At 34.3% G+C, this 19270-nt stretch overlaps 2 protein-coding genes across 2 annotated transcripts; both read right to left on the bottom strand.

Annotated features, from left to right (window-relative positions):
- Positions 1-1307: 1307 nt before the first annotated feature.
- LOC139883533 (uncharacterized protein At4g15970-like) lies at positions 1308-8780 on the bottom strand. The gene is made up of 5 exons (XM_071867697.1): positions 8622-8780; positions 7875-8232; positions 7078-7346; positions 5778-5780; positions 1308-1556 (listed from the first exon to the last, which is right to left on the bottom strand). Exons 1-5 carry the CDS (start codon positions 8778-8780, stop codon positions 1308-1310), a joined length of 1038 nt encoding a protein of 345 aa, XP_071723798.1.
- Positions 8781-15691: 6911 nt separating this feature from the next.
- On the bottom strand, positions 15692-18814 carry LOC139883532 (uncharacterized protein At4g15970-like). The gene is made up of 4 exons (XM_071867696.1): positions 18466-18814; positions 17367-17437; positions 16630-16992; positions 15692-16207 (listed from the first exon to the last, which is right to left on the bottom strand). Exons 1-4 carry the CDS (start codon positions 18812-18814, stop codon positions 15692-15694), a joined length of 1299 nt encoding a protein of 432 aa, XP_071723797.1.
- Between the last annotated feature and the right edge of the window lie 456 nt (positions 18815-19270).

Genomic DNA, 19270 nt, shown 5'->3' with positions numbered 1-19270 from the left:
CAATCGAGTCTAACTTTGAATTCACAATCAAAATGTATATAGTCAAACTTTGACCATTCAGTAATACGATCCGAAATTGGTTAGAATTGATTTTGAACCGCTCTAAAATATCTCTGTTGTACTGTACCTAATAATTCGAACCGAAATCCTTTCAGCTAAAAAAGGTTCACTAATTGTTGAAATGGGCCAGACCTTGACATTTTTTAAAACAATAGCTAATGGGCCCAGTAATCGTGTTTCAAGCCCATATCGTTCATCATGGGCCTCATCTGAGAGATACTCAGTAAGTCGGATGATACGAAAATGGATTAATTAACTTGTGAAAAAAAAAAAAAAAAAACTTGTGACATATATACAAACTCTTTGACGATGTTAAAATAGAAAGTTCAAATTAATTTTAGATAAATATTTTGCTCCTCAGCAAAATGCTATTTCTATCAATAAAAAATAGTCAAAAAGGAAAAATAAAAAAAAGTTGTACTATTTTATTTTTTTGTTTGAAATATATTTTTTAAGTACATACCCAAAATTAAAGACATAATTTTGTTATTTTTCCCTCGAGGATTCACTATTCCTATGTAAGGTATAATAATATACATTTATTTTTATGAATCTCAAAAATCAAAAGATATTAATATGAAAAAAATACATCAAACAAACATGATCTTATACAAATATTTTATCTCTCTCAAATGACTAAATATAATTTGTGGATATAGCAAAATGTTGGTCTCAAGAGAGGAGCGAAATATCTTTTTTAATTTTAAGGTTCATAAAATGTAATGAAAAATTGATATTATGAAACCTAAAATTGATTTGAACTCCATAAAAACTCTTTTCATTTTCTTTGAAGCACGCTTTTTTAAGACCAAATATTTATTCCCTTTGAATAATTTGGGTCACATAAATAGGAGTTTTTTCTTCTTCATGACTTGAAGAATTGTGACATTTTTCTAGTGCAACAACAATAATAAAAAGCAACAAATCCTTAAAACTCCTCATTTTGAGGTATGGGAGGATGAAATGTTACAAAATGTTATAATAATAATAATAATAATAATAATAATAATAATAATAATAATCTGGAATGTTCTTTTATAGTTCTTGTCATCACATCTTCAACTGTTGATGCTCTCGTTACAAAATGCTATAATCACTGGATAAGGTTGTGTTAATTGTGTAGCAGCGTATGAAATGTTACAAAATGTTATACATCACTCGAGTCGAAAGGATGAACATTTTTAATTTTGAGGCACACATCCAGTCCCGAACTCATTTTGAATTTAATCGATACATAGAAATCCAATTCAAGGAGAAGTATGCATGCCTAATTTCCTGCAATTTCGAGGAGCTCGCCAAGACAATGAAGCTCGAACCTCATCATCATGACCAGGAGGCAATACTGAAAATTTCTTCCAATCTTCAAGCACAAGTTTGAGATCGGCTATTTTGTTGTGTAGACCCAAACAACAATTCGCATGCATAGTACAAACATTCCTAAAATCAATTATATGCTCACAAAATCCTGCAAAATTCGCGGTGTCTAGGAAAACAATCTTGAGTCCTGTTGAGATTGTTGATCGGAAGGGAGATTGAGATTGAGAGAAACACTTTGTTGTATGATAACTTGAATTAATTTGTTATTGAAAAATCACTTCTATTTATATTACAAGTCCTATTCTAATAAGAATTAAATTATATATAAACAATCTAATCTATCACCATCCTTCTCCATACTTGGTATGGGTTAGCCATGCCTTAAGTTGGTAATTGAGAGGTCTAATCAAGACCATGCTTGAATTGAGAGAAGGAGAAGACAGTGGCTTGCAGTGCAAGCAACTGACTGACTGAGTGGGAGACAAGCTGGGCTTCCGATTTCCGAATGGGCCGTATGATCCTGCTGGCCCATTTCTTCTTCAACGCTGCTTGCGGCCCAGAGAGGAGACGGAGATGACGGAGGGAGACAGAAGGATGACGGAGAACGACGTGGAGAGAGCCGTTAGGCTTGCAACGGTCAAAAGCAATTCCCAATTATGAAAAAGCGACGAACCCTAATTTGCAATTGATCTTTCTTCTGCTCACAGCACTCAATTTCAACACCCCCCCGCAAGCTCGACTTGTCTGGAACTAAGAAGTCCGAGCTTGGAGAGAAATAAGTGAAATGTGGGTGCTCTCTGAGATTTGGTGAAGAAGTCCGCAAGCTGTTGCGACGAAGGAATGGAAAAAAGTCGAATCAACCCATCTTTCACTTGATTCCTTATAATGTGGCAATCAATTTCGATATGCTTGGTTCTTTCATGGAATACAGCATTCCGAGCAATGTGGATGGCGGATTGATTGTCACAGTATAATGAAACAGCTTGAGGATGATTGATTCGAAGATCCTTCAGAATGCAGCGAATCCAAATTAATTCACAGGCAACCATCGCTAGGGCTCGGTATTCAGCTTCGGCCGATGATCGAGAAACTGTTGACTGTTTCTTCGATTTCCAAGAAATAAGGCCATCACCAAGCAAGACGCAGAATCCGGTGACCGACTTTCTGGTCAGCGAGCATTTTGCCCAATCAGCATCGGAATAGGATTTCAGCTGCAGCGAATTATCAGATGCAAAATACAATCCTTGTCCTGGTGAGTTCTTCAAATATCTCAACACTCTATGTGCTGCTTGTAGATGACTTGTGGTTGGCTCATTTAAAAACTGAGATAGGAATTGAGTAGACTGAGAAATGTCCGGCCTTGTGTGAGTGAGGTAGAGAAGTTTCCCTATTAGTGTCCTATAGACAGATGCATCTTCCAATTTGGGAGATGTAGTGGGAAAGTCCATTGAATAGAGCATGGGAGTTCTCGCAGGTTTGCATCCCAAAAAACCTGATTCTGCGAGCATCTCTAGGACATATTTCCTTTGGCACATATGTATTCCTTGCTTAGATCTAGCAATTTCAAAACCTAGGAAATATTTGAGAGTTCCTAGATCCTTGATGCTGAATTTGTTATGCAGAAAAACTTTGATTTGTGCTATTTGATTCATGTCATTCCCTGCAATGATCAAATCATCCACATAGACTAGGATGGCTGTGAATGATGTATCAGATGCATAAGTGAATAAAGAGTGATCTGAGGGAGACTGTGTGTAACCAAAGACAATGAGTGCCTCTGTGAGTTTGAAATTCCACTGCCTGCTAGCTTGTTTAAGGCCATACAGTGATTTAGTGAGTCTGCATACCTTGTTTTGAGGAATGTTTGAACCCGGGGGAGGTTTCATGTAGACTTCCTCATCCAGGTCACCATGTAGGAAGGCATTATTGATGTCTAGCTGAGCTAGGTGCCAGTTCTTTGCTGCTGCAACACTAAGTAGAAGCCTGATTGTAGTAAATTTAGCAACTGGCGAGAATGTCTCTGAGTAGTCAATTCCTTCTCTCTGGGTGTATCCTTTTGCTACCAACCTTGCCTTATACCTTTCTATAGAGCCATCTGCTTTGTGTTTCAATTTGAACACCCATTTGCAGCCTATTGCTTTCTTTCCTTTAGGTAAGTCAGAGATCACCCAGGTCTGGTTGTCTGACAAAGCTCTCAATTCAGTCTGTATGGCTGTCTGCCAATTCTCATTTTCAATGGCTTGTTGGAAATTGTTTGGCTCATTTTGACAACAGATTTTCAGAGTGAATGCAAGGTGATTATGAGAAAGATTAGGAAATGAGTAATGATTTTTGATTGAGTGAGGGGTACCTGGAATGTGAATGCTGCCTGAACTCTTGAGGAATGATTCATGATCCTGCTGAGATAAGGCTAGGACTAGATTGCAGTGATAGTCTTCTAAATGCTTAGGAGTAAATCTAATCCTATTTGATTTCCTGACTGCAGGTTGGTTAACCATTTCAGGTTCTGTAATGCCAACTGATTCACCTAAGTCTAGATCAGTGGGACTCTCAACTGGCTCATTATGATCACCATCAGTACCTTCATCAGGATGATGATGATCCTCGGCCATTTCATCTAATGCAGGTAAATTTTTATTCCTTATTGAAAGCATTATGCATAGATCATCAAAATTGACATGAGGGCCATTGTAGGGGAAGATGTTTTCATGAAATATGACATGATGTCCTAGTTGAATGCTGTGATTGCTGAGATGTAACACTTTATATCCCTTTGTCCCTTGTTGGTATCCCAGCATGATGCATTTGGATGACCTAGGCATGAATTTAGTCTTGTTTCTGTCTAATGTGGATATGAAACATAATGATCCAAAAACCCTTAAATGAGATAGGTCAGAAATTCTGTTATACAGAACTTCATATGGAGTTTTATTCTTTAGAAGAGGTGTTGGTGTCCTATTTATTAAATGCACTGCATGAGTAATGGCATAGTTCCAGAATTTAAGAGGAAGTTTACTTTGGAAAAGTAAAGCTCTTCCTATATTCAGGATATGTTGGTGTTTTCTTTCAACTCTCCCATTCTGTTCAGGACATTCAACACAAGAAGTCTCATGCAAAACTCCATTAGAAGCATAAAATTCAGTATTATTGAATTCTTGACCATTGTCAGTTCTAATCACCTTTATTTTCCTTTCAAACTGAGTTTCTATCATTTTGTAGAACTGTGTTATCAGGTTTCTGGTTTCTGACTTATGTTTCATTAAGTAAATCCATGTATGCCTAGAATGATCATCAATCACAGTTAGAAAGTATCTGTGCCCATGTATTGATGGTGCAACAGGCCCCCATATGTCCATATGAATCAAATCAAAATTTTCTATGGCAATAGAATGGCTGGTTTTGAAAGGCAGCTTTCTTTGTTTAGACAAATGACAGATTTCACAAACATGATTTTCATTAAATTTGATGCTTTCATTGATGAGTTTAAAGCTTGATAATCTGGCACTAGACGGATGACCAAGTCTAAAATGCCATATATCAAAATCATTCCTAGGTAAATCTATTACATTAGCAGACAAGGCATTGTTTCTACTGAGATTCCTAGGACATTCAAAACTGTCTGCTAGATTCACAAAATAGAGTCCTTTCCTTTGTTCAGCTGTACCAATCATCCTCATAGTTTTCAAGTCCTGCATTAGACACTTAGATGAATAGACCATGAGCACACAGTTGGAATCAATAGTAAGTTTGTTTGCAGAAATGAGATTGAATGCAAATTCAGGGGTGTATAACACATTTAACAAGGTAATTGTGTTGGTTAGCTCTACTGTCCCTATGTGTGTGGCTGCTATGAAAACTTTGTTTGGCAACTGTATTCTATGGTTAGCAATAGGTCTTAGATTTTTGAAAAACAGCTTAGAGCAACAAATATGATCTGATGCACCAGTATCTAGTAACCATGGAAAAATTATGTTTTGAGAATGTTTTTCAGGATTACCATTGAAAATTTGTGAGGTGTTGGCCATGTTGCTGACAGAAGTCTGTGGTTGAGAGTTTGCCTTTGCCTGTCTCTTGAGTGATTCATATTCTTCCTGTGAAATTGACACTGTGGACACATCTTGCTGCTTTGTTTCAGTTTCCACTGCTGCTATGTTGGCAGATGCTCCTTTGGTGAATTTGAAGTTGGGAGGAAAACCAACTAATCTGTAGCACTTTGCAGCAATGTGGCCTATCTTTCCACAGTGGCTACAGATTGGTTTTCCATCAGGAGTTTTCTTATGAGCAGCATGTTGCTGAGTTTGCTTCTGAGGTTTTGTAGAGGAAGAAGCAGCCACAATTGGTTCATCAGTCTCTGGAGGTAAGACATTCTGACTTTCAAACTGAGCAATGGTTGCAAAAACTTTCTGTAGAGAAGGAATGGGGTCAAGCATCATGATAGTTGACCTGATCTGAGCATATGCAGAATTAAGTCCTTTTAGGAACCTGATGATTTTGTCACTCTCATAGTATTCAGCTATGATCTTGAGTGCCTTACATTCACATTTGATTGCACATTGACATTCAGGGATGGGCCTTAAGTCATCAAACTCATCCCATAGAGTTCTGATTTTGGTATAGTAGTCTGATATGTTGAGGTCACCTTGTTTGAGCAAATAGATCTCTTCTTGAATGTCAGAGATCCTTGAGAAATCAGTTTTGGAAAACCTGTCTTGCAGGTCTTTCCACATCTCAAGTGCAGTATTGAATCTAGAGATGGATGGACGGATTGAAAGAGAGACTGAGTTCATCAGCCAACAGGAGACAGTGATGTTGCATCTGTCCCAATCAGAGAAGGTTGGATCATCTTCTTGTGGTTTTTGAATCTTTCCATTCACAAATTTGAATTTTGCCTTAGACCTGAGAGCCATTACCATGGATCTCGACCAGCTGTGATAATTGTTGTTATTGAGAAGAGGAGAAACCAGAATTTGTGTTGGATTTTCATTAGGGTGAAGATAAAAATCTGATGAGGGTGACATTGATGAATTTTGGTTTGAAGAGGTGATATCAGACATGTTGTTGAAGTGAAGATTGTTTGGTTATGATTTCGATTTTGATTTGTGGATGAGGGTTGATTTGAGTTCAAGTTATGTAAGAACAAAGCTCTCTCAATTGGCTCTAGATACCATGTTGAGATTGTTGATCGGAAGGGAGATTGAGATTGAGAGAAACACTTTGTTGTATGATAACTTGAATTAATTTGTTATTGAAAAATCACTTCTATTTATATTACAAGTCCTATTCTAATAAGAATTAAATTATATATAAACAATCTAATCTATCACCATCCTTCTCCATACTTGGTATGGGTTAGCCATGCCTTAAGTTGGTAATTGAGAGGTCTAATCAAGACCATGCTTGAATTGAGAGAAGGAGAAGACAGTGGCTTGCAGTGCAAGCAACTGACTGACTGAGTGGGAGACAAGCTGGGCTTCCGATTTCCGAATGGGCCGTATGATCCTGCTGGCCCATTTCTTCTTCAACGCTGCTTGCGGCCCAGAGAGGAGACGGAGATGACGGAGGGAGACAGAAGGATGACGGAGAACGACGTGGAGAGAGCCGTTAGGCTTGCAACGGTCAAAAGCAATTCCCAATTATGAAAAAGCGACGAACCCTAAATTGCAATTGATCTTTCTTCTGCTCACAGCACTCAATTTCAACAAGTCCAATCTTAGAAATGAACAAACTTTTCTTGATCCTGTTAAGCACGTCTTGATCATGTTGTCCGGGATAGCTCAATCTAGATGCGTACCAATATTTGTAGAAATTAATAGTACGTTTATTCGATTTTACGAAAATAAATCCTCCGTTTGAATCGTTGTTTCTGTCCTGAGGGTTGCCGTGGTAACGATCGCAAGCTATTTGGAAATCTGCGTTGGGGAAGAATCGAGGGAATGGATCTTGAAGCCACATTGTCCGTGTCCTGGTAATTCATAAATAGCAAAGGAATTCATACAATTTTTCATGCAGACAAGTTTTAAATTTTCAAAAGAGTATGACTAATGATTTAGCTGGCACGTGCAAATAAACATGCCCCTAGAGATTCTCGAAAGATTATTGACAGTGTGTGTATAGATAGATAGATAAGAATTGGATGGAAAGAGGTTAAAATGATTTAACGTTGACTTAATTGGAAATCAGATTAAAATTTTTACTACATGGGGGGTTTGTTTTACGAAGATTTAATGTTTATTATAAATTTTAAGAACTAAACTCTCAATTATATATTTTAGGTGAGTTAATCTATGTTTATACCGAATATAGATTCAAAATATAATTAATTTAAAATCATATGGCTATTTCAATTAGTTATATATAACTAACTAAAATTAATATATCTTTTGAATTAGTTATATATAAATTTCAAAAAGAAAAAATAGTAATATATAAATTAATTTGAAAAAAAAAAAGTTATATAAAATTGAATAATAGTTCAAGGAAAGGAGAACTCACAGTTGAAACAAAATTGTAACCCAACTTCAAGACAATGGTCAAGAACTCGATTTTTTTCCACATCATCTCGAGGTAACTCGGAGTCATAAAGTAAGCTTCACCAGAAACATTATTACCGACATCGAGCTTGTAACAATTATGGTGCACATTCAAGCAACGATCATGAGCCTTTCGATCCAAAGATATAATCACCAAGTGATTTAGAAGCTTCATTGTTCCTTTCCCAATCTTAAAGCTCTCCAAGGATGGATCCAATAGCGAACCAGGTTCAACCCAGGCTTCATTCAAAATGGTTATAATTACAGTTTTATCCTCCATCGATGCATTCTTAAGAACACTCTCTAACTTGAGATCATAAACTCCCTATTAATGATGTATTAGATTAGTAATAATAGAAAGAAGGAAATTTGAAAATTCTTAATTTTTTGATTATTTTTAAATTAATAATCAAACTAAACCTAATGCACAAACACAAGGCAAGGTAGTATATCATTGCAAAGGGAATAGGAGTATTCTCCAACGAGACTACAAGTGAAAAAGTCCAATTCATAATGGACCCTCTTTTATATGCATTATAAACAAAAGTAAATAAGAAAATTAATTTATTTTATTCAATTCATGATCATGTGTGCCTTGTAACACTATGTAATTAAATCAATATACTAATATATTTAATTCTTTTTTTAAAAAAAAAACAGAGAACAAGTAGGTTAAAGAAAAAAGAAAGAAAGAAGAGTAATTGATTTAGTTACCATGGCGGAGCCTGGGAGAAACTGAAGAGGATAAGGAGAGTCATAGAGAGTCCAAACAGAAACAGAAACACCCAAAAACAGCATAATAATAATGACCCTAGATCTTCTAAATATAAGGTTTTGATGATCGCCAAGAAAATCAACTTCCGATCGAGTCATTGATGAAAGATCCTCTCACTCGAACCGGGTTAATTTGGGAATCGAGTTGGAGAGCTCTCTGCAACACCACCAACTCCAAGCCTAGAGAGTTATATGGCACTATCACTATGTCAGGCTCCAAGACTTTGTGAAAACTGGAACGAATGGTGTATATATTTCAATTTTAATAATAATAATAAGCACCATCTGTTTGTAAAATAAACAATTTCTATACAAGTTGACAAATAAACCTTCCCCAGCAATTACGAACAATCGTAATGTAGCTTGAATAAACTTATCTTTTTGATTCAACCTTCCCCAGCATCGTATGGATGCTTTTACATAATATTCAGACCAACTGAAATTGTGTTTTTATCCCGACTGTTTCATAATGACGGAAATTTATACATATTTTGTGTATGAAATTTATATTTCTACTTGTTTCAAAATATTAAAAGATTTATCTTTATATAATTAATTCATTTTAGCCTCTTAGGTGGCAACCTATCATAATTAACAACGGCTTGTTTGCTTCTAATATGCTCTCTCTCCCCCTATGATCAATTTTCTCATTTTCTCTTATTATTAAATTGATTTGTGCAAAAATAAGATAAAAAATCTAGTGCTTAAAATAAAAATTAGTAAAAAAAAGTACAGATTACCCTTTTTAATTCTGATGTGTAGAAATTACTTTTCCATACACATTATCATTTTTTTAATTCGATATAAGGTATATGCGGAATTACTTTTTTTTTTGAATATTCTATGCGGAATTACTATTAACTGTCATGATAACTACTTGACTAGCTAACTAATATAGGGAAAACAATATTAGTTTGCTAAAGTTTTTTTTTTTTTTTTTAAAAAAGAAAGAACTATACTGTAGTTAAGGACTAAAAGGTGCTAATTGAATGAGGGTCTATGCTTTTTTACTGTTATAGATTAAAAATAAATAAGTATGACGTAAACGTGAGGTCAATAATAATACACCAACTATAATCGAGACATGTCGACCTAATGGCTATCCGGATGGACTTTCATCCCAAAAATCGAAAGGTCAATTTTCAGTGGACAAAATTTTTTAGAATTGTATAAGTTGGGATGAGTCGGATGACTATCCTTTATGGAATCAACTTCCTAATACATCATCTAAACATCATCAAGGATTCACGCATATTGAGTCTAATTTTGATACGTAGATGTTTATGGCATTTAGATTTACAGATTAAATAAACTTTTTTGATATATAATATTATATTGATCTTGAGATTCATCATCAAGATATTAATATTTAGATATATATACATATATTGTTGGGAAAATCATAAATCTTTAGGAAAAGACAATATTCGGAAAAAGATATACAGTTGTTTTTTTAATCTCAAAGATTATATAATTAATCCTTAAAAACTTCACATAAATTATATCTTCTATATATTTCATCTTGAAGAGGAGAAATAAGAGATCCTCATTTTAGATACGATGAGCAGTGTTTTATCGATTTTTATGCTTTAAGCTTTAAGTATCATTTTTATCCTAGTTTGTGATGGGGGTACGTAGTACTTAAATTCGACCCTACCAAATCGAAGTTAAAATGGACGAGTCAAGATCGATTATATTTAACCATCCGACTACATTCCTTCATAGAACAATGGCAATTGCGTGGAATTCAAGTTCCAACCAAAAAAAAGTGGAATTCAAATGTTCGTTAAGATTGTGTTAATATTTGGATTCATACACATTCTGTGAAAAATCATGAGTGATTTTTTAATTTGAAAAAAATGTTGGCCTTTTCTTTTCAATCATTTTTTTCAATTCTTTTAGTAGGTTATAGGTAATCCCGTAGATGCATTTGTATAAACAATATTATGCAAGAAAATTTTAGTGTTAGGAAAAAAAAAATTTAATCAAATCAAATCAAATGAATAATTTGACTTTGTAGAATTAATTTCTTAATTACTTTGTTTGGTAACTGGCCTTATTAGGCTAAAATTAATGTTAAACAAAGGAAATGATAATAAAACACACGTGATGATAATAATAATTAAAAAAGGAATTGAAAAACCCTACGTGGACGACTTCGAAACCTTTATAACAAACTGTACCTCTGAAGTTTGTTTGACAAGGATCAAGAATATGATAAATGAATACTGGAGAGGAGTGTCTTTAGCTTGTAGAAGTTAGGCAAAGTATATTATTTGTGTATTAGTATGTTCTAGTATATCTCACGTAATTATTATCAAAAGAAAAGTATATCTCACGTAATTATTATCAAAAGAAAAGTAGATCTCACGTAATTATTCCCTTATTTTAGATATCTCTTGCAAACGTATGGTCTCTTAAGGTCTATATATATACATATAAATGTTAATCTGACTTTTTTTTGATTAAATGTCTAATCTGACTTTAGATGGAGTTCATCCAAACTTATTAGATGGGACTAGATTTGTCACGACCCAAATCCACGTCGTGACCGGCGGCGTAATCCATATATCCACGAGACTACGACCAGCCTCAAAAATGCAAAATTTCATCCAAGCATAACCAATAACAAGGTTTTATACAATAATTACATAACGACTTCCGACTTAAAACAAAAATCGGCATTAAAACATCTATGCCCACAACAATCCCACAAGCCAAAGATCGCAAGTCATTCTACTAAGTTCTACCAACACGGAGTTACACTAGATACAAAAGTTTAAATCGATCATTTTACAAACTAAATGATTAATGTACATGGAGGTATACCAAAAAGGAAGATCCTAAGCTCCTGGAGAAAGTGCTCGAGTAGACGAAGCTAGAGTATGAAACCTAGTCCTGCAAAATCTGAAAAGAAATATATATTTTGGGTGAGTGGGGGCCACTTAGTAAGTACCGAATATAACATACTAAGAAATATAACCATAGTCTAATACATTATAATCCTAAGTAATCTCCAAAACAGTTATAAAAACCGTTTTGAAACCATATGTGAAATCACAAATCGATTTATCATATAATCAAAAGAATATTGAATACTCCCAGAATATCAATTTCACAAAGTTTAGTTCGTCAAAACACGATCCCATGATAAGTTAATTAAATCACGATATAAATTCGATTTCAAATCCCAATAAAATCTCAACCGCTTATCATGGGTTAATCTTCATGGCACGTGCTCCCTAGAACATGTCTAGGTAGAAGTAACGACACGCCACCACGTCTTTTGGCTTAGGTGCGCAACCTTTGGCCTTACTGTGGGCCCGTCATCGTTACGAATCGGTCACTCTATCCTCAATGATAGCAAGTGACAGAACCCAAAATTAGATAGTCCTATACTCGGTATACGGCCGTATCCTACACATATGCCAATCCAATCAAGTCTCGAATTTCTCAAAGTAACCATTTTTAAGTCCAATCACGGTTCAAAAATCAATGTGAACTTAAATCAAGTTTCCAACATATCTTGATATTATACATATAGAATATCACAAATCATGGTGAATCAAATCAGATTTCCAAATATATGTCGACAATAACATAGAGAAATAACGCATTTCCTCAAATAACAATAAAAATCAAGTTTTCCAAATCAAACCATATAATATAGTATTACCATTAAGGAAACACTTAAGACAACGGTTTATTAGAAAACCGTTATATTACCTAGTATCATATATACGGTACTTACCTCCCCAAAATACACTATAATCTGGGACCACTCAAGTCTGGTCACCCGCTCGATCTCTGTCACCTAAAATGTTAATATTATTATAACAATCTCGATAATTAATATCGATCAATAATTCTATATGAAATGCCATGAATGCATGAAATGCGTCCTAATGTCGATTTTAATGCACACAAATCAATATATCAAGAATGTCATAATTAAGTTTCGAGTTGTCATAACACACTTTTAAAGCAATAGCAATTCAATTAACTTTCTTTTAACATAATCTAAGCCTTAAATCATCAAGATGCATACGTATTGGTTACCCATAGTTAGATCAATTTAATATCTACGAAATCTCTACATGAAACCTTTAATCCAAATTAATCAAACAATTAAACAAGAAAATCATGACATGATTCACCATATATAAAAATATTTATCTTACATGAATAATTAACTTAATTCTAAATAATAAAAAAAAAATAAAGATACTTATCAAATTTATAAATAAAATCAACTTAATTAGTTTAAACTTTTGTATTTCCTCTTCTTCTTTTCGATCTATCTTTCTTTTTCTTTCTTTTTCCGTTTCTTTCTTTCTCTTCTTTCTTTCTCTCGCTGTTCTCTCTCGTTGTCTCTGTCTATCTGATTTTTTTTTCTCTTTTTTTTTTAAATTCCTGATGGAACATATATATAATATATATATATATTATTATTTTAAAATAGAAGCTAGTAGTTTCCGGAAGATATTTTTATTTTCTTCTTTATTATTATTTCATCCTCATATTTTAATTATTTAATCAATCTTACTTTCAAGTTTGATAAATTTATAATTCAATCTTTATATCTATATAATTTTTATAATTCACGCAATATCACAATATAATTTTAATCATAATCGTGCGTCTTATTATATAACGAATGCATGTATGTATGATATTAATTAAAAATTTTATGGCTAACGAATTAATATTTGGGGTGTAACAAGATTTGCTTCGAATTTGATATTAATTCCTATACATTATGACAAAATGTTTAATATAAAGATGAATTAGCTAGTCTTATTTTTCAACTTTTATTATTTCATAAAAGGTTAGTATTATTAACCTAGTCTTAATATGACTTGCGAAAAAACATTCAAAACCTCAATGACAGCAACAGAAATAATAATTTTTCATTATAAGATGTTCGCGACGGCTATAGACCAATCGAGTCAACTTTGAATTCACAACTAAAATGTCTATAGTCAAACTTAGACCAATCTCCGAAATTGGTTAGAATTGATTTTGAGCCGTTCTAAAATATCTCTGTTGTTCTGTAGCTAATATCCTTTGAGCTAAAAAAGGTTCACTAATTTCTTAACTGTTGAAATGGGCCAGACCTTGACAACTTTTTTTTTTAATAACAATGGCTAATGGGCCCATTAAATTTACTGTGTCCAATAATAATTTCCTAATTCATTGTAAAAACATCACACATTTAAGTTTCCATTCCTGTTTTTGAAACTGATAGTCAAAAAAATTTAATTTAATTCTCTGGATTGTTTAAAGAGTACCCTAAAATAAAACGTGACCTGTCACCTTTTTTGCAAATTGAAATTCCTATATTGTTCCTTTTCCCTATTTTGATTTCACCAAAGAGCTACTATATAAATAAATTACATGCATCCCCACCCCACTACACATTCACGTACATACTCTCTTCAAGCAATGGCTAACTATTGGAATCCTTTTGGTGAAGAACAAAATTACCAACATGTACCTGCATCTCCAGGTTCCTCCACGGGATCAAATTACCCTGAACCCGGATTATAAGGTTTTGGTAATAGTCAAGAACAACGCCTTACTGTTCCCCCTCCAACGCGAGCCTCGACAAACCTACGTCTCAATTCTCAACCCGACACGTTCACCAAGACTCTAACGGCCGTCGACATCGACAAACACTCGTACGGCCTCATGCTCGATAGCGATTATTTCGAGAACCATGTTTATCCGACATGGAGTATTGCTGACCGAGCTAATATTTGCAATGGCGTTTCGATCGGCCTTTGGGATTCTGATACGGATAAGATTTAATTTCCACATTAATTATAATTTTTACAATCGAATTTTTATTTGATGAATTAATACATGTATATATATTTTAATTAATTACAGGATGCACGTATAGATCGGAAGTGATACGACTTAATAGGGACTCAAATTATTACTTGAGAAAGAATTGGTACAAGGAAGCCGTGAAGAAAAGGGGCTTGAGACAAGGGAGCACTATTGGATTATCTTAGGATAGGCAGAATGCTAGATTCACTTTTATACTTCTCGACCCATAATTTATCAAAAAATTATAAATTTAATATCCAATCCTAATATCTAAACATTAAAATAATTTTTTTTTTTAACAAATGTACTATTTCCGGATACAGTGTATACGGGACAAGCTAATTGCGTAATCTTAATTACGCGATTAGCTTGTCCCGTATACACTGTACCCGAGACAAGTTTTCATTCATTAAAGTCATTAATTAGGGGTTGAGCTAATTAATTAGCCGGTCCTGTATTCATTGTATACGAGACAATTTTTTTTTAATTAGTTTGTCCCAGAAACGTTGTTTCCGAAAGTAATTTTTGATGTTTATCCCATAAGATTCAGTCGTAAAAAATAGCGCATCCATAATTTACTTCAATTACTTAATTAACCTAAAGTCATGAGTAGCCAGTAATTTTTTTTATTATCTCTATTCCTTCTTTTCTTTTCTTTTTTTAAGGTTAAGAATAAGTGTTTCTGACACCAATCGATGAGACAATATTGCTTAAGATTGAATATTCATCCATGTTCCTGGTTTTCTTTCTACTAGGGTTAAAGATTCATTACAGGTTTATTGATAAATTTTATTACTAGTTTTTACCTCCTTTTATGACGTTAAAGGTGATCGAATACGCTTTAACGAACTAAAATCGAACCATATAAAATTCGGGTCAAATTGATAAGCAACTTATGAGTCATTGACTGGTTTCGATTTTAAATTTTTGTTGTAAATTTTAAGTTTTGGGACGTATAATATATATATGTACAGAATCCCGAGTCCAAAAATCATGTCTGCAGCAAGTGAATTTTGATATTGGAGATCCTCTCAATTTCATTTCGCAAATACTATACTCTCCTTCCGTCCCATTTGATATTGTGTTCTACTTCTATGTATGTTGTAGATCAATGTTGTATACATTAATTCTAGTCCGAAACTCATTTCGAATTCAATCGATACATAGAAAGCCAATTAACTATGAGAAGTATGCATGCCTAATTTCGTGCAATTTCGAGGAGCTCGCCAAGACAATGAAGCTTGAACCTCGTCATCACCAGGAGGCAATACTGAAAATTTTCTCCAATCTTCAAGAACAAGTTTGAGATCGACTATTTTGTTGTGTAGACCGAGACAACAATTCGCATGCATAGTACAGACATTCCTAAAATCATTGCTACGTTCGCAAAATCCTGCAAAATTCGCGGTGTCTAGGAAAACCATCTTGAGTCCAATCTCAGCAATGAACAAACTTCTCTTGATCCTGTTAAGCACGTCTTGGTCATGTTGTCCGGGATAGCTCGATCTAGAGGCATACCAATAATTGTAGAAACTTATTGTATGTTTATTCGATTTTACAAATGTAAATCCTCCGTTTGGATCGTTGTTTCTGTCGTGAGGGTTCCCGTGGTAATGGTCGCAAGCTATTTGGAAATCTGCGTTAGGGAAGAATCGAGGGAATGGATCTTGAAGCCACATTATGTCTGTGTCCTAATAAATTAACAAAGAGCATAATATATATTCCATACATATATCATATGTGAAACTTCCAAAAAAAAAAATTATCATGTCAAGAGAGTATTGCCTAATGATTTAGCATGGGCAAATAACACATGCCCATTGTGATTCTCGAAAGATTCGTGATAGTATATAGATAAGAATATTTGGATAGGAAGTGATTGACATCGACATAATTTGGAAATTAGATTGAAATTTTTCTACCTGGGAGTTTGTTTTACTAAGATTCGAAGTTTATAAATTTTAAGAACTTAAACCCTCAGTTAAATATTTTAGCCGAGTTAATTCATGTTAATATGGAATATAGATTCAAAATATAATTTTAAATCACATGGATTATTCAAGATATATAAAATTGAATAATACAAGAGTTCAAGGAAAAGAATGATCAGTACCGTAGCAACGAAATTGTAGCCCAATTTCAAGACAACGGTCAAGAACTCTATTCTCTTCCACATCATCTCGAGGTAGCTCGGAGTCATAAAGTAAGCTTCACCAGAAACATTATTACCGACATCGAGCTTGTAACAATTATGGTGCACATTCAAGCAACGATCATGAGCCTTTCGATCCAAAGACACAATCACCAAGTGATTTAGAAGCTTCATTGTTCCTTTCCCAATCTTAAAGCTCTCCAAGAATAGATCCAATAGCGAACCGGGTTCAGCCCAGGCTTCGTTCAGAGTGGTTATAATTACGGTTTTATCCGCCATCGATGTATTCTTAAGAACTCTCTCTAGCTCGTGATCATAATCTCCCTAATGATAATAGAGAAAATTAAATTCGAAAATTTGAAAATTCTTATTTTTGAATTAATCTTAAATTAGTAAATTCAAAACATAATGCACAAACACAAGGGAATGCAGAAAGTATATCATTGCATAGGGAATGGGGAATGGGAATATTCTCCAACGTGACTACAAGTGAGAAAGTCCAATTCATAATGGACCCTCTTTTATGCATAAACATAAATAATAAGAAAAATAATTTATTTTATTCAATTCATTATCATTGTGTCTTGTCACACTATATAATTAAATTAATACTAGTATATTTTAATATTAAAAAAAAAAAAACAGAGAACAAGTAGCTAAAAGAAAAGGAAAGAAAGAAGAGTAATTGATTTAGTTACCATGGTGGAGCCTGGGAGAAGCTGAAGAGGATAAGGAGAGTCATAGAGAGTCCAAACAGAAACAGAAACACCTAAAAATAGCAGAATAATAATGACCCTAGATCTTCTAAATATAGGTTTTTGATGATCGCCGAGAAAATCAACTTCCGATCGAGTCTTTGATGATCCTCTCACTTGAACCGGGTTTGGTAATCGAGTTGGAGTATTGGAGACGGCCTCACCGGAACACCAAAGTCAAACTCCAAGCCCAGAGAGTTATATGGCACTACTATCATGACTATGGCAGGCTCCAACACTTTATGAAAACTGCAAACAAATGAAATGGCCTATATTATGATTTTAATAAATATTATCTCCGTCTCAAAACAGATACAAATTTTTATATATAAATTATGTTAAAAAATTTACATCTATTTTAAGACGGAGAGAATAATAGACACCATTAAACAATTACAAGTTGACAAAAAAAACCTTCCCCACCAATTACTAACAATTTTTTTTATGTTAATTACTAACTATTCTAATGCGTGCCTTGGAAAATATTTTTTTTCCTTATAATTTTTTTTATTAAAATTAAATTAAGGTGATCGAGTTAAAATGCATATACTCTTACAATTTTTATTATGAATCTGTTCGTCCGTCATCGATCCAAAATTCCTATTGTAAGAAAATCCATCTGGGAAAAAATTTCCCTGGTCCTTTGGCTGTTGAGTTCCGGTCGATGGCTCTGTTGAGGTTCTAACGTATAAATTGTCTATTCGACGCGTCAGATTAACTAACGGCAATTATAAAAAAAAGTATTAACTAACGGCGTTGAGGAGTTTGACCCGATTAGACTACACTTATGTACCGAGGGACCATTTACGTCAAAAACATTCTTAAGGGGTGGAAGGGACAAAGATTTATATCCAAAAGGTACCTAAAGTATATTTTGCAGCTCGTTACAAATTTATGATTTATTATTAAACAAAACACATTTAGTTTAATTAATTAATTCAGCTAAACAAAATACATAAACAAGAAAACAGAGAATCATATCTATAAAATTCGATACGAATACTCGCCGGAGCTAAACCTGAATCCCATTAAAACTCGACGCCGTCAGCCTGGCGCCCGTTAAAGTCGGTGGCAAGTCGCGACGCAATTGCCGAATGATACATGACATCGTGGAAAGAAGCCGAGCCATGAGTCATCAGCCGGAGTTGTTTCGCTTTCTCCGCCGTGAAGCAGCCCGGACTGAACCGATTCCTCTTCAATTTCAGATCGATTTCCGGTCCAGCTCCTCTTTTGGCATCCTCGTCTCCAATGTAGTCAGGTTCGTTGGACCAACCGAAGATCGGCGACAACCAATTAACCGATCCGGCGTTCTTCGACTCCGATTTACGGTGATCGGAGCTCGCGCAAGCTCTGATCATTGTCGGTCTGAATGAGATTACGTTAGCTGCCATTTTTTGTTTTTCGTGAAGAAGACGGGAGACTTGGTGTTGGTTTATATATTGTAAACACTATTGTAGAAATGGATAAGATTGTACACGTGTCAGTCGCAGTATGAGAATTAGGTGGGGTACATTATGGCCTTTTAAAATGACTTTATTACCGGTTGTCCCGGTAATCTAGCTTGTCAATGTCATCGTCGTTGATACGCTTTTTTAAAGATAGTGATGATGACGTCTAAGGATGTGATTTGTCGTTAGCGGGGTTAATCAGTATTTATTTTATGACTAAAAGGCCCTCAATTGATTTAAAGGCTCTAATTTCTGGTCAGATAACCGTTTTCGGTTTGATAACGCGTATTGGTTTTCTTTCTTTTATGTTTCTATACGCGTATAATATTTATTTTGGGCATATACGAGCATAATTTTGGTCAGAAAATTATTTGTGGATCAGAAAATGTACGTGTTGTA

This window comes from Rutidosis leptorrhynchoides, unplaced genomic scaffold (assembly GCF_046630445.1).
Source record: "Rutidosis leptorrhynchoides isolate AG116_Rl617_1_P2 unplaced genomic scaffold, CSIRO_AGI_Rlap_v1 contig413, whole genome shotgun sequence".
NCBI lineage: Eukaryota > Viridiplantae > Streptophyta > Magnoliopsida > Asterales > Asteraceae > Rutidosis > Rutidosis leptorrhynchoides.
Note: the sequence above shows the minus strand (reverse complement) of the source record. Positions and strands in the feature narration are given on the sequence as shown.